At 39.3% G+C, this 16,322-nt stretch overlaps 1 protein-coding gene across 1 annotated transcript in view; it reads left to right on the top strand.

Moving 5' to 3' along the window:
• RSPRY1 (ring finger and SPRY domain containing 1) overlaps nt 1–15,056 on the top strand; it is a 40,005-nt gene extending 24,949 nt beyond the window's left edge. The window contains exons 6-16 of the mRNA XM_033069783.1: nt 1,159–1,285; nt 2,637–2,695; nt 3,086–3,152; nt 3,804–3,935; nt 5,213–5,328; nt 6,082–6,225; nt 8,968–9,079; nt 10,080–10,182; nt 11,206–11,358; nt 13,449–13,553; nt 14,459–15,056. Of these exons, the coding sequence (XP_032925674.1) occupies nt 1,159–1,285; nt 2,637–2,695; nt 3,086–3,152; nt 3,804–3,935; nt 5,213–5,328; nt 6,082–6,225; nt 8,968–9,079; nt 10,080–10,182; nt 11,206–11,358; nt 13,449–13,553; nt 14,459–14,555 (1,215 nt within the window). The 3' untranslated portion in view covers nt 14,556–15,056. The remainder of the gene's footprint in view (nt 1–1,158; nt 1,286–2,636; nt 2,696–3,085; nt 3,153–3,803; nt 3,936–5,212; nt 5,329–6,081; nt 6,226–8,967; nt 9,080–10,079; nt 10,183–11,205; nt 11,359–13,448; nt 13,554–14,458) is intronic.
• The last annotated feature ends 1,266 nt before the right edge of the window (nt 15,057–16,322 follow it).

The following is a 16,322-nucleotide window of genomic DNA, read 5'->3' as shown; positions in this document are numbered from 1 at the left end:
AAAAGGGCAGTGCAGTAAACTGTTTATTCTATAAAATCTTTATTTAACTCAAAATACTTGATCTGACAGTTCTAATAATGGCTAAAAGCAGTACCAGTATGTCAAGAGTCTAATTTTAGTGAGTCCTTTCCATCCCAAGTCTGTAGCTCAGTCATTCTCTCTTCTCTCTCTGTTCTTTCCGCTTAGCTCAGTCCTGTTCATCAGTTCTGTTTTTGTGGCTTTCCTTTTAAGAACATAACTACTTTTAAGTGTGATCTCTGTACAGATCTCAGACTCTAGCCCAGTCAACTGATTCGAGTGTGGCTCAGAGCACAGTTCAAAAAAACACATCTATTCAACTGGAGCAGTGCTCATTTTTCCTCCAAATGGCTGCTGATGACTTCAATATGAGGAGTTCTATTTTAATTAGATCCTTGCCTGAGATTATGCAGTTTCAATCGGAATCAGCTGAAACTTTCATGAAGTCTGGAAAGTTGAGGAGGATTTGGAACTTTTCAGGGTGGGGTTCTCCCTGTGGGATGACTTGTTCTGGTTCTAGATTAACCCCTAACTACCCTGAAAATGCTCTAGACCTGTCTGGAATTTGATTCATACCATACTGCCTGAACAAAGCAAGTCAAAGCATGGCATTTTGGATTTATTACCTTCATTGGTTACTTCCTAAATTTGTGTGATTACAAAAAAACACTTAGGCTCTCAGAATACAGTTTGACATCCTGTAAAGCTGACAAATTTATGATGGGCTTTTTGGGGAGGGGGTGTGTCTGTTTAGTCCTGAATTCTAAAAGCTGAAACAATCCTTTTCTTTTGAAAAGGGTATGAGTTTTAGGACACTGGAAATAGATCAGGTGGCAGTGGTGCCACATGTGCCAATTGGTTCCTATTGCTATGGGGAGCTCACTTAGATATGCCCAGAAGTGTTCTGAGCTGTTGATCACAAGGACCAACAATCTGGTGGTAATTTTAAAGTTACAACCCCTGGGTTTGTTGAACTTCTCATCTGTCCTTCATTATCTTAAAAGATAACCACCCCATGCTGTCTGTAATATGATGCCAATTTCAGTAATGTTTAAGAACAATCTGTTCTTATGATACTAAATTAGGGAGGAGCTCTATCTGTCAGTAACATTGAAGAGATTTCTGGTTTTTGTGTTGCAGGATGCATTACAGAAGTTAACTGAAATACTAAACTTAAGTGGAGCTGCTGCCTGCCAGGACGCCTGTCACCCTGCCAAGCACCGGAACACCACTGCAGTGCTCGGCTGCTTGGCAGAGAAATTAGCAGGTAAAGCCCTGGGGTTCTCCTCACTGCTGGCATTTGGCTCTCTGCAGCTCCTTCCACACTAGGTCAGAGGTGTTTTCTTAGAACTGAATGAAGTTCTGCATGATGGGGGTACCAGGTGTGGCAGAATCTGATTGATTCCAATGTTTGAATGAGCCATTCACAAATCCTTCTGATGTGTGGTCAGTGATTGGGGATCACTCTTTGTTATATTGCCTTAGCACTGGGAATCAATCTCTCTGCAGACCCACTCTGGCTGTGAATTACTGAGGACACATTCTCTAGAGTGTAGGCAGGAATATCAAGTTAGTGGTCTTGAAGGCTGTACAGAAGTAAAAAATATGATTTTTCCATTAGACATGTCTTATTCTATTGTAGATAGCTGAAAAGATTCTCTTCTGTGTTGCTTAAAAGAAAATTGCTGAGATTCTATTTTAAGGTGACTTTCCATATAGAATTTTTATTCCCTGTCATTGCTACCTAGTACACTGTTGGAACCTGATTAAATTTCCTTCCTGCTGATGACCTCTTTTGTATCTGGTTTTATTGCTCCTTTTCTGGAAGTGGACAGGAAATAGGGGAAAAACATGATTGTCTGGTGTCACCTAATGGTTATTAAAACCCAATTACTGTATTTCTGTGGAAAAAGAAACAACAAGTAAAGAACAAGATCTGGAAGTGTTTTTGTACTGTAATACTTCTGCTGTATTGTACTAAGTCGAAATGAGATACTGTATCTACTTTCATCTTAGTGGGCACAGATTTCATTGTGTCAGCTCAGGCAACAAATTTGTTAATGAAGTGTTGGAACCCACTGCAATTTCTTAAGAGCTTGTAGATGCCAGAGTTTGATTCCCTCCTGTCTCTCTTGATTAAGTGGACAGTATTTCAGGGCTTGTCCGTTTTAAGTTGGCTGCTTGCTCTGGTGCTGCTGCAAGCTGTATAATTAACTATCAAGGTGCTCAGTTTTGCTTATTTTGGACTACTGATAGATGGAGCTGGTATTTACACATGACTCTGGAAGTAAAGGTGAGATCTTTACAAAAGTAAAGAGCATGGAAATGCTGAGTGGAGGCTGCTGGAGTCTTACTCTGAAATCTCAGAAGTGTGGCTAGAACTCTGTCCCCACTTAGAGCAGTGAACTGAGCAGGACTGTAATGTGCCAGTAACTCTGTAATTATTAAATGTGCACCAAGTATTTTAATGAGAACAATGATAATTGTTTTATATTATAGTCTGCTTTGCTGTGAAGTTGTTTGGTGTTCTATAACTTGTTACCTTGTGTGTAAAACATCTGTGGTGATGGGTAAGGGGTATTTCCCATGGAGGGATTTAATTCCTGATGTTATTGCAGGTCCTGCAAGCATAGGCTTACTCAGCCCAGGCATATTGGAATATTTACTTCACAGCTTGGTAAGTGTCTTTGATCCTTTTGTATGTATCCATACATGGCAATTAGATTGCAATTTTATTATTATAATTATTGTGAAAAGTTGGAGTCGTGTCTGCTAAATATTGGCAGTGTATGTTACAGAAAGCTGAGATTCCAGAGCCTGTGGGATCTTCATCTTTGGGGATACTTAAAAGTGAATGGAACAAGACTCTGGGTATTTCTGATATAACTGATATATCAGAAATCAAATATATCAGATATATCTGATCTACTTGAACCAGCTCTCCACAGGAGGGTGGAATGCAGGAATTTTGGAGGCTCCTTTGCTCCTAAAACCTTCTGTGACAGTCTTGCAATTCTTCTTGTCTGTTTTGAGTATTAATTAATTTTTTCTTTCTGCCTATGTTTAGAACTTCCAGTCCCACCCAACAGTGATGCTTTTTGCACTAATAGCACTGGAGAAGTTTGCACAAACAAGTGAGTATGGGCCTGAGTGTAGCTCTTAACACCATGGCTTCTGCTGCATTATTGTCACTTGCTTTGCCTGATCACCTGTGAGCCTGAGTCTGCACTGGTATTTATTGCGATAGTGACATCCCTCTACCCCTCAAAACCCCTGAGATACTTGCTGAAACTTATTTCCCCTGTTAGAAATTGCTGTAGAAGGATTTGTGACACGAGGCCTTTATCACTGACATAAATCTGGAGCTGGACAATAGTTAGGATTGGGAGTTTTATAGGCAGGAAAAAATACTTTTTGTTTTAATGACACCCTTACCCACAAGCCCTTAAGAGATTTGCTGAAACTCAGTCCTTCTTATCTTAGAAACTACTACATAATGACTTATGACATGAGACCTTTGTAACTTGAAAATAAATCAATCAGTATTGGAGAGATGGAGAACAGCTGTGATTGGTCTCTTGGTGATGCAGCTCCATGCTGAGAAGTGGTAAATCTGAATGAAAATAATTCCACAATGAAAAGAATTCCAAACAATTTTTCTGCTGCTTGCAATACTGAGATTTAGATGTGTATAGAGAGTTCTACTGCATTTGTAGGATGCTATTATTGTTAACTAAACTTATCCCTAGCTGATAGCAATTACTTTTTTTCCTCTTAAATTGCAGGTGAAAATAAAATGACAGTTTCTGAATCGTGCATTAGCGACCAACTGATCCTGCTGGAGAAATGGACAGATAATCCTGACTACCTAAAACGCCAGGTTGGATTCTGTGCCCAGTGGAGTTTAGACAATCTGTGTAGGTATAACAAAGGGATGGATTAATTTAATACTAATCACTCCTCCAAAGAGATGGAGGATTGCTTTGTGTTCATTTTGTGTGAGCACTTAGTGTACCTGGCTGCATTTGTAATATCTCCTTGAAAAAGAAAACAAAACAAAAAAACACACCAACAAATATATCCAGTGTAATTGTATGGAAAGAAAACTCTGGCAAGGGAAATGTTTTTGAAAGGAAGTGGTTTGTACTCTGCAAGTTGGAGCTGCAATGAAAATTCTTCACACCAATTTCCTGTAACCCACACTTCAGTAAATTTGCTGAGTGGCTCAGCAGTGCAGCTCTGTCCCTGTGGAACATCTGGATTGCTGACACGTCCTGGTGATGGCCACACCTGTGGTCATGGCACACTGGCTCAAAGAATTACTGAAGACTTATTAAATTAAATATACTTTTGGATTTTTGTGATCAAAAGTAAAAAGTATTTGGCAAAGCACTTCTCTAGGTTGATCTCTTGGATTACTAAAAATCACTGGATTTGTGTGGTTAGTTGTGATTTCAAGGGTGCAGCAACTCTAATGACCTTGTATTTTCTAATGCCTTTTAGATAAATTTGGGTAAAAGGTCTGTTGGGCTTTAAGGGCTTTAGTCAGCTTATGGAAAGCCAGTGTCAGCTGTGTTTAGTAAATGTCTGTGTAAGTGTTGTAGCAACTTTGAGTTATGTGAAGGGTCCTAAGATAAGATCTTTGACTTGTAAATGAATGTGTATATGTCAACAGTTTGGTACCTGGCAAGAGATAGGCTTCTGATCCTTCCATGTAGAAAGGGCAAGCAGGGAGAGAGCTGCTTTGACTCAGTTCCAGTTCATCACCTAAACTGAGATGGTAGAAACCTTTAAATCCTTGTTTTCTTCCTATCTTCTTCCTATCCCCAAATCTGTTTCCACTGTAATGAATTGGAGCAACTCTCCCCACGGAATATACAAATACAGTGGTAAATCCTGAAACAGTGGCATCTTGGTGTGAACCTGGATGCTTTCCATTTGCCTGTGGCTTTCCTGCAAGTACTAATTAGATTATGGGAGCTGTAGTCAGAGGCACAGGTCATGCTTTCATGTTTGGAGGGTGTTTAACACACACTGTGTTGGAAGCTGGTTTTATGCAGGCAAGATCTCAATGTTTCATTCAGTAATGACAAAAACTACCTGGATCCTAAAGAGATCATCAGTGTATGAAATGTTTAAAATCAAGTTTTGCAGCAGCAGTAATTAACACTGGTTGGGATTTATTTTTTTTCAGTTTTGAAAGAAGGCAGGCAGTTTACATATGAGAAGGTTGACTTGACCAACATTAGGGCTATGCTGAACAGTAACGATGTCAGCGAATACCTGAAGATCTCACCCCATGGATTAGAGGTAAGAAATTGCTTTATGTTTTCATCCTGAAAAAGAGGCTGAAGAAAAAGGCAGGTTTTTGCTTTGCACTTGCTCCTGTGATTTTGTAGAATGAATCCATGTTGTCTGCCAGCTTTGTACAGAAATCTTGCTTTGTCGTCAAACTGTAACATCACTACACTGATCTCAGTTGTAGAAATGTTCACACTAAAGTAAAATGTGTGCCCCAAAACTTAGGGAAGTGAGGGTTCTTAAGAGTCAGATGGCTTTTCACTTACTTTGTGAACAGTTTTAGTCAAAATACCACTCTGTCTTGTCTCATCTTGAAAAACTCACAGCAGTCAGATTTTTCTCAGCCATGTGGGGTTTTTTCCTTCTCTAACTCCTTCTAAATACTTGTTTGACTACTTACAGATGAATTTTTGTGAATTAACATTGAATGCCTCCTTGTCCTTCCTACCAGGAATCAGTTAACCAATGATTTAGGTTTTCCTGTCTTGGTTGTCTTAGTCTTCAAATCTTTAAATTGTTTCTGTCAACTTTCTACCTTTTTTTTTTTTTTTTTTTGCCTGTGGCTTAACCACTGAACAATTTTCAGTTTTGCCTACCCACTAGTTTGCGACAACTACTGCTATAAAGAGAGGTCACTTTGTCTGAAATGCCTCTAAAATTAGATTGGTATATTCTTGTATGCAAGAAACTTGATCCAGGGAAGAAAGGTGCTTGCTTGAATGCTGATTTTGTAGCCACTGAACTTCTGTTTGGGTTTGGTAGGCACGATGTGATGCCTCGTCCTTTGAAAGCGTCAGATGCACGTTCTGCGTCGATTCTGGAGTCTGGTACTATGAAGTTACAGTCATTACTTCAGGAGTGATGCAGATAGGATGGGCAACCAAAGACAGCAAATTTCTCAACCATGTGAGTACCTGTAATGTCATCAAGCTGGTAATGTAACATCAATATTTTCCTTCTTACATCTGTGAAAATAGCTCTGGTTATTCTGTGGTCACAACTGAGCTCTTGCTTGTTTCCTTCAGTTTTTCTGTGTCCATGAAGAGCTGCTCTTGCTAAACAGAGAAGTCAGTATTGTTACTGCTACAGACTGACACTGTCCACCTAAGTCATGCAGAGCTGCAGCAGAGACAGTTTATCTGCTGGCTATTGTCTGGAAGCTATAAGGAATTTATTTCTTATTTCTTGTAGCATAATCTCTTGGATGTTCTTTAGATTACAGTAGTTACTGTCTGGTTTTGAAAGCAAACTGTAAGTCACTAGGAACAGCAATTTCTCATACACTGTCCTTTACACAGGTCACCAAGCAGCCATTTCATCATCCTCTTTAACACATTTTCCTATTAAATTAACTTTCACAAGGGAAATAAATTCACTCTGATAACATGGTATCATTGAACTTGCTGGTAGCAGAAATATGGGACAGTCTTGAAATGCAAAAGCTTCTTTTTAATTAAAAGTAAGGATTACAAAAAGATTAAACCCTCTACCTTCTTGCCTTTTTCTGAGAGTACAGAACAAGTCTGCTGTCTGTGCTTTACTGTCTGCCTCATCCAGATAATTTTGTATCTTATTCTTAGTTCTAAATATTCTTACTCCTGCTATTTACTTATAAGATTATGTATTGCTAGCAATAAAGCAAAATGTGCCATGTGTACATGAAGTCCAAACATAGTCAATGATCATGGAGATGTCACTAGGTCTTTCTTCTTAAATCTTTGTGGTAACTGCATGGCTGTTAGAAACTTTGTATGCATTTTATGGTATGGTATAACTTGTTTCAGTATTTCCATAATGAGTAATGATTATTACCCATAAACCATTTCTACCTCAGCTTAGAGTTAATTTTCCATATTATCACCCTGCCAAATGATCATTAAAGTTCATTGAAGTGCAAGTTAGAATTTTAGAACAGAAGGTTTGTTAGGCCTAGTGCTGAGAATGGAAACAGTGCTGGGATTTTAAGTTGACATTTTATTCTAGCTAAGCTTGAGTGAGAAATTCAGCTGTAGCCCTTCTTTACTGTTGTAATTGCATGGCTTTCTGTTCTCCTTGGAATTTATTTTAGAAGAGCAATTATGTTTGTACTGCAGAGATAAGCAGTTAAAACTGCTCATTTCTGATAATTACAGAAAAAGTTATTCTACAGCTGAGTTAAATATAGCAGTTAATATGAAGATAGGTCAAATGCATACATGTGAGTAAATACTGATTGTGGGGGTATGAGATAAATATATTGAGGAGATTAAACCAACACCAGTGGCAAGAAACCCAATGGGAATGCAAGAGTAGCTTCTCTCACCATGTAACTTGGGTATTCCTGTGAGTTCAGAGGTCTTGCTCCATTTCTTCTGATTATTCATGGAAATAGCATTGTCTTCTGCTGATGTATAACATGCACATCTGTGTCACATCCAAAGTCCAGTCCCACATTTTTAGCATGGAATTAAAGTGTGATTTAAGTAAAAAAAATATATAAACCATACACAAAATCAAAAAACACCAACCAAACAAAAATATCATGCAGACCTGTGCTGAGCACAGTCCTTGTAGACAGTAAGTGTAACAGAAACTGTTTGAAATGAAAGGCCATGTGTCTGCCTTTAGACTGCTAAGAGGCTTAAAAGATTTTTTTCCCACTTACTGTTAAGGAGCTTGGTGTATGTGCATTTTTCTGTGTGTCCTGTACAAGGTATGAAAATGGGAGATGTCACATCTGAGTAGAATGATTTTTCTGTTGCTGCAGCTGTTTTGCTGGTGGCCAAATGCTGCTGTTATTTAAGTTCATTAGGTGTGTGCCTGAAATACAAGGATATTATCCTCTGGGTATGTCACAAACACAGGCCTCAGAAGCCATATGCTCTTTATTTACAGCATCTGTAACAAAAGGACTAGTCCTAAATATGACATTAAACACCCATTAGCTGGGCTTAGCTTTAATTTGGGACATGGCAGGCTTGTGTAATCAGATGCTGTCTGGTATTTGCACTCCAGACAAACCATGCTGAGCACGAGGAAGTTACTTACCTTCCAAAATGCTTTTGGGTTTCATGGCTGGGCTCTGCTACGTGACAGATTTCTCTCCCACTCTCAAAGTCTTCAGTTTTGTGTTTGCCTGGCACCTTAGGACTATCACTTGATAATATTTTCATAATTTAAGGGAGGCTGGCAGAGAAAGGGACACAATATGAAACAAATAACGTGAAGGGGCTTCTTTTTTTCCCTTTGTGTGCTGTGGGTTGTGGTGACACATGCATGTCTTGTGGGGAAGGCATCACAAGTTCGGTGCTGGGACTTCAAGATGAGAGTGGTTGTTACTCTGTGGTGACTTTTTAAGATGCAAAAATTTCACCTATTTGGGTAGTAGCCTTCTGATTTTTAAATACTTTAACAGACAGGAGTGATTTGAGGCCACAGAAAATGGAAGACACTTTGGAGACAATATCCCCTTCTCCCTCCTCACCCCAACAATTTCCCTTTTGATGTGAAAATGAAATGAAAACTAGTTTAAAGAAAAAGACCTCCTTCCTGGGGGAGAGAGAAAGAAACCCTTCCTGCTCCTGGGAGGGTGGTTTAGGTGAATGGGAATGGAGTTTATAGCCCCTGTGTGTGAGGAAGGGCTGCAGTGAAACCTTCTGCTCCCTGCAGGAAGGTTACGGCATCGGGGACGATGAGTACTCCTGCGCGTACGATGGCTGCCGGCAGCTGATCTGGTACAATGCCAGAAGTAAACCACATTCCCACCCCTGCTGGAAAGAAGGTATTCAGTCTGTCTTCTGCTCTTTATCCTCATTGGATTTCTGCACAGGATTTTTTTCCCCTTGCAGGTGTCTGTTCACAGGTGTGAGCAAAGCACTGCCTGATGCTGATGATCGTAAGGGTTTAATAATTACTGTGTCTCTAACAGTGATTGAAATGAGCAGAGTGGGCACTACAGTCTTGTTCCCCAGTCTGTGTAAAGAGACTCTTGTTGGTTAAACACTTTCTTTTCAAATGCAGAATGAAAATCATAGCACCAATTAACACTAGACATTTAATCATTAGACTTTTTTCCACTTGTTTGTAGTCATACACAACAGGGTTGAAATCTTCCTTTCTGGGTTAAGAGTTGTTTTAGAGAAGGGGGAAAAACCTTGATCTCTGAATTAGATTTTTTTTTTTTCTTTTTTAAGGAGGAGTTGCACTGTCTTGCTTACTTTAAATTCTTGGATAACTACTTGGACAGCAAAGTTCTGTTCTTGATCTCAGCTTTGAAATCTTGGTAGGATTCTGTGCATGCCATGCTTGTGTGAACTGTGCCGCCTTCTCCTCTATTAAAATTTCCCCCCAAGGATGGCTAAATTAAAAACACCTCTTAAAAATAAATAGCACAAGCATATTGGAAATTTCTCCTCAGAACACCCTCTTGCTTAAGTCTATTTTCAACAGGTGTAAAATAGGCAAGGAGTGACAGAGTGCAGCTTTCTTCTGGCTTTGGCAAATACTCTGCAATACTTCTACAACTATGTAGTATTAATGCTCTGGCAGACTAAAATACTTAATTTTTTCTACTATTTTCTCCTGGGTGTTTTGGTTTGGGTTGGTTTTTGGGTTTTTTTAGTTACTGTCTGTATCAATGTTTCTTCTTTTGTGCTTTTGCAAACAGTTCCTTTTGAGTAAGACAACTCACAGTGACATGTGATACTTGAAACAATAACTGTTTCAGCTGTTGGCATTGAACAGAAATGAAATCTTTAAATTATTTTTGTTTTGCATGTAAGGAGACACAATAGGATTTCTACTAGACTTGCAAGAAAAGCAAATGATCTTCTATTTAAATGGAAACCAGCTTCCTGCTGAGAAGCAAGTATTTTCATCTGCTGTGTAAGTATCTGCTCATTTGGAAGGACATGACCTTTGTGGATAATTGCTTTAATTATATGAAGAGTTTTCAATTTGAGATGTAAATTCATATTTACTTACCTGAAGCCATCATTAAGCAAGTTTCCCCATTGAAAGTTGCTTAGAAATCAGTGAGAAGGATATAATTTTACAGGTGGATTTCAGGATCCAAAATAAATACTTTGGACTTTCCAAAGGTATGTTCAGCTCAGTGTTTCATACTGTTAAATTAGCATAGCATTAAAATAGAATGAGGCTGCAGCAAAGATGAACCATTTTCTGGTGCCTGAGGAATTCTTCTGAAAAATAAAGCCTATCTTGTAAGTGTTGGAGAGAGCCATTCACTGGGCCCAGCTCCTGGAGCAGCACGCTGAATATTCAGCATTGCAGGCAGGTGTTGGGCTTATTTTGCCAACTGTTGTTAAAATTAACACATGGTGAACTGCTATAACTCTCATAGGGAAGTTCAGCCTTTTACTTCAGAAAAGATAGTACTTGAGAAAGCAGCTTCCTATGCAACTTAATTAAACATTAGTTATTAGTTATTCCTACCAGGCTAATAATTTCATCCATGTTTTCTTCTCAAAATAAAGTTCAAGATACAGGCAAAGAGTAGTTCAAAGAGTTGCTGAGTATCTTCTTTATTCAGCTTTTAGTGCTCTGTTCTTTGAGTATGGAATTGATAAGCTTGAATACTTTTTAGGACTTGGGGTATTACTGGTCTCTGGCCCTTCAGTAAATTTGAGAGGTGATGGGTGTGGTTTTAAAAGTGTGGCTGATCCTAGCTGTATTGGCTGACTCCATAAGAAATTCAAACAAATACTGATAGTAAATTCAAGAGTTGAGAACCAAACAAGCTAAGTATGTGCAGCTGGAACTTGATGTTAGTTGCAAAACACTGGTATTAAACATGTCTCTGTCTCAGGCTGTATTTTCAAATGGTAATAGTAACATGTCTGAAAGCTCTACTATTAAGTCATTCTAAAATGCTTGTTCATGTTGCAGATCAGGGTTTTTTGCTGCAGCAAGTTTCATGTCCTATCAACAATGTGAGTTCAACTTTGGAGCAAAACCATTCAAGTACCCACCACCAATGAAGTTCAGTACCTTCAATGATCATGCCTTTCTGACAGCAGAAGAGAAGATAATTTTACCCAGGTAATCCTCCTACCTTGTGTGTTTGCATGCAGAGAATTAAAATATTTCATGTCCGAGTTGCAAAGTCTTGCTTTGTACTAGCAAAATTAATTTCTTATGGGGTCATACTTCCATAGGTTCCTCTCCTAAAAGGATGAGACAATAGGCTCCAGTGCAATTTCGTCACTGGGGCAGGAGATAGGCAACCAAAATCCATTAAATTAAAATATATTTTGTAATACTAAGCTAAATTAAAATGAACTAATACCACACAGTAAGCTGTTTAAATAGAAATATCTTCTGCCATCTAAGGATTATTAGGTTGATTGAGGAGGTATAGTGTTAATTAAAAGAAGATGTCATATTTAAAATTGACCTAATTTGTGGTGTTGGCAGCATGGAGGTGCTGAATGATTTTAAGTCTTGAAATTGTCTTTTTCTGATCCTGATGAAAATGTCCCCATTTCTGAATGATAGTACTGACAAGGGTTATTCAAATTTAGAAGTGTTTTCCCACCTAAATATAATTCAACCCAGATAGAAACAGGTCTGGGTACATTCTTCTACTTTAGCTTTTACCAAACGTCCGGCAGGAATGAAAAACAAATAACTCATCTGATTAACTTGTATAACTTAAAATAACTTACTGGAACACAAGCAGTAACAGTGTGCAGTATAATTTATGTGGTGTGCCTTGGATTTCCAGCTTTGTCTGAAGATGGCCCTCAAACAGGTGCTGATGTATGTGATTTGAAATAATCTTAAATTGCAACAAATTATTGGGGGGTGAGGTTGTTGAAGGAGGTACCCCTGGCTGTAATAAAATTCAGACTGGTTTTGAATTAGCTAGCTTTGATCAAGTGTATTTGAGTTATTTAAGTATTTTAGTGTTTAAAAAGAAAAGAAAAAAACTTCTAGGTTGGAGACACATTGGCAAAGTTAGAGGCTCAGATTATTGTATTTATGCAGAGAAAATCAAATGCAACTTGTAAAATCATTTTGTGCTTGCCTATAGCTAGAGTAAATTATTGTGACTGCAGGTGCTGTGAGAGTCTGATGTAGTCTTTAAGGTGATCTTTAGTTACAAATCTGTCACCCTCCCTTCTCAAATTAAGTATTCTGTCTTGGTAGTGGGATGAGAGGTTTGCAGTTGGTGGCTGATGCTCAGATGGGATTGATGTCGTTCAGGCACTGCTCTTGCAACGTTCAGGCAATAGCTGTGACAACTGTTACATGATTGTGCCAAAAGATGAGACAAACTGGGGGAAACTGGTTTCCTGTTGATGCCTGACTGGTGAAACTTGGCCCCCTGTGTTACAGACTCTGCCTTATGCAGCAGCACTGAAAGGCTCCATTCAAGGTTGGACACTGTTGTTCTTTGTGTAAACAAAGATCATCTCTGCCTTACAGCCTGAACTGCTTGGAAATGATAAGCCAATCCTAAATTAGATAGCTTTGATCATCTTAAAAGTGATACAAGATAAGGCAAAGGCCTGTATGAGTAGACCCTAATTATCCATCACAGGATTTAAAATGAACTCATGCAGAGTTGTGCTGAATTTAGTACATCACCCTGCCATTCAATAGTTGTGATGGGTGCTGTGTGTGTGTTCCAGGTGGGAAATGTCTCATTTCATCAAATGGGATGTTTACTTATTTTCTTTCCCTTGTGGCTGTTGCCACACTGGGATGTTGATTTAATTTGAAGGTTTTATTCTTTTAAATTGTGTTAGAGCAGTATAGGTTTTCTGTATATTGTTGATACATGGGTTTATGAGGTTTATTCTTTGGGTTGTTTTTTTTCTTAACTCCTAAAAGTACCCAGGTACAAAAGAACAATTTCTTTAAGTGTACAGATGTGGGAACTAGGAGAATTGTTATTTAAGCCCTTTTTTGTCGCTTTCTGACAGACCAGAGAAGGGACTCAGACTGTTTTGCAGGTCTCTGGGTGTGTTAAGCCTTTTTTTGTGGGTACTTGTGATTGATGTTTATCAGCACTGCAGTGTAGCACTGCTACAAGTGTTATGTTGGCCTTGATGCAATTCTCAGAATAGTTTTGAATCTGTTGTTTTGACTCAAACTGATGTTTGGGGGGGTCTGTCTCCCTTCAGACACAGGCGCCTGGCTTTGCTGAAGCAAGTGAGTATCAGAGAGAACTGCTGCACACTTTGCTGTGACGAGGTAGCAGACACAGAACTCAGGCCATGTGGACACAGGTAAAACCTTAAAAAAGCCCAAATCCAAAGAAATAGGAAAATGTGTGTGATGTACAGCTTAGATGAGGCCATGTGCAGTCCCTGCTCATCTGGATTGGCTCCCCAGGACAAAGGAAAGGATGTGATGTGTTGATGTTAAACACAGTATTCCCACTATTCCCCTCATCCTAGATCTGAGCAGATTGACCCCTAATGGTGTGTGTGTTTGGGGAAGTACAGAGGCCATATCTGTGTGCTGCCCTGGGCTACTGAGTCTTCTCTCCCTGATATCAAAGGTTTTACTCATCAGTACTTGATACTGGTGCTGTGAAATCCAGATCACCTAAGCAGAGCAGAAAATTCATAACATGTGTTCATTAAATGTTCAATAAATGGAATTTGTGACTTGAGAATATCCTCTAAAAGTTAAAATGAGGCAGCAGTATGAGTTATACCAAAATAGTACTTCCCTGCCTTTAAGCAGGGAAATTAATCCAGTTAAGTCCAATTCCTTGAGTTTTAGAGCACTCATGGAAGGACTCTTGCCATGTATCTAGATGATGGAAAGTTAAAAAGATGTGCCTGGTGTGTTCCAAGAAGTGGAGAAGCTGCTGCAGGGCACTGTGGCTGCTGCTCTCCAGACCTGAATGAGTGCTGGGATTAATGAGCACAGGGAAGTGAGATCCTGCCCAACTGCAAGAGCAGCTGCAGGTCTGGGAGATGCTGAGCAGCAGGAGCTCCTCTCAAAGCCTGCAAATGGATCCACAACACCTGACTTGCAATGCCTAATCTCCACACTGAGGGACTTGTCTTGACTGTGCCTCTGGCAGGCTGACTAAACTGCTTAGTGCTTGTATTATTTTGTTGTTGTTGATTAGTTTTTCGTACATAAAAGCAAGCTTTAACTGGTTTTTCTTCTCCTCCAGTGACCTGTGCATGGAGTGTGCCTTGCAATTGGAGACCTGCCCTTTGTGTCGACAGGAAATACAAACCCGAGTCAGACAGATCTCTCACATTTCATGACACACGTGGAGAAACACCACAGACTTGTTTTTAATGAACTCCAACCAATACTGAGAGGGGAAAGCATCTCTGACCGATCCTTATGCACATTGAACCATAGCCAGATTTCATGCTAACTTGTAATCTGTTTATTTAAAACCAGAAATCTTTAATAAGCTCTTTCCAGCTGCCAGCAGTGGGAGCTGGTTTCAGCAGTCAGGAGCTATGGCTATTGGTTCCTCCAAGCAAGAGCAGAGGGAGTTGTCTCTTCTTCCCCTTTTCCTTCTCGCCTGTCGCAAGTGCTGAAAAAGTTTGCACTGGAAGTACACATACAATGCATTTTAGAAAAGAAGAGAAAATAACTATTTCCTAAAACAGGGCTGTGCTGTCTTGTGCTCGAAAGTCTCTATTTTTGGCAGAAGTCAGTACTAAAAAGAGAATGCCAATGTTTTCCTGTTTAATGTAGCCTCCTGCTGGTCAGAGACTCTGTATTTTCTGATATTAAACTGCTCAAAGACTGGATCTGTACACAGACTGATTTGAAAAGGCAGTGTGGAGACTGTAGAGAAACTCACAGGTTTTAATAACTTGGTGACTCCAAAGAATGTTCTGATTTGTTTTTAAATGTTAAAAGATCAGTGGTATTTTCAAGTACATAATGTTTCTGATGCTTTTAACTTCAGTACCCACATTTTTTTGTGAGGTTATAATTTTCAGGAGGTATTCTTAACTAATTACAATGCTGGACTGGAATTAATTTGATATTCTGGGTATTTTTTAAGGTATCATCGAACATCTTTTTTAATCAGTGTTGTTTTTGAAAGCTAGCTCAATTTTTCCAATATCTTAAAATATTAGAGGAGAATTCTGGACCAGTTTATTTAAGCCAAGGTTATTTGGATAGCAATTTCAGTCTTATTCTTAACTCCTTAAAAATGCACCTTGCTTGCCACGTGTCAGCCCTGCTCTGAGCAGGTTTGGGGCCACACTTCCTATTTTTGGTAGGGATCATACAGTGGGAATCTCTGCTCCACTTTAATTACACATTTGTGGTGTTTGTATGTTAAGGATGCACTTCAGTAGGCAGCTCTTGACTTTTACTAGGTTTCTACAAGGAATCAGGGTTCACAGCTGGTGTCAGTGAAGTAGCACAAAAATCTGTGGGGTTCTGCTTGTTTTGCACCAACTGAGGTTGTGAGTCGGTCTCTTCCAAGTCTTGTACAGGTTGGTTTTTTAAAAATATCTGTCTGTATAGTAGAACTTTACTAATTCACACACAACTTACACCAAAACCATCCCACTTCTTGGCAGTGATTCAGCAGCAGAGGCTGTTATAGTGAATTCTCATGGTGTGATGTAGCTTATTTTTAAAATCCTTTATTATCTTTATTGTACTATGAAGTACTAACAAAGCAGAGCTGAGCCTGCTTCTTCCTGCTGAGTGCTCTGGCTCCCCACAGACCTCAGTAGGAGCTGAGAGCTCCTACAGGTCCCAGAACCCAGCTCTCCAGCAGCTCTTCTCACCTTCTGCCTTTGCTAACTCAAGGGTGTTGAACTTCATCCAGAGATGTGTGAATTAGGAAAGTTCTGTCCATCATTTTCACGTTGACTTTTGTCCAAATGTAGACTGAATCCAGCAGCAGAGTGCTGGTTAGTGTTTTTGCTAAAATGTGGATTCTCTTCCACCTTGGATGCCTGTTTGATTAAAGTCAGACTGGCAAATCTGTGCCACAGGGATCTCATTTCCTCACTGACTGTACTTTACAATGTTTTGGTGTTTCCATGTTT

Source organism: Catharus ustulatus, chromosome 11 (assembly GCF_009819885.2).
Source record: "Catharus ustulatus isolate bCatUst1 chromosome 11, bCatUst1.pri.v2, whole genome shotgun sequence".
Classification (NCBI taxonomy): domain Eukaryota; kingdom Metazoa; phylum Chordata; class Aves; order Passeriformes; family Turdidae; genus Catharus; species Catharus ustulatus.
Note: the sequence above shows the minus strand (reverse complement) of the source record. Positions and strands in the feature narration are given on the sequence as shown.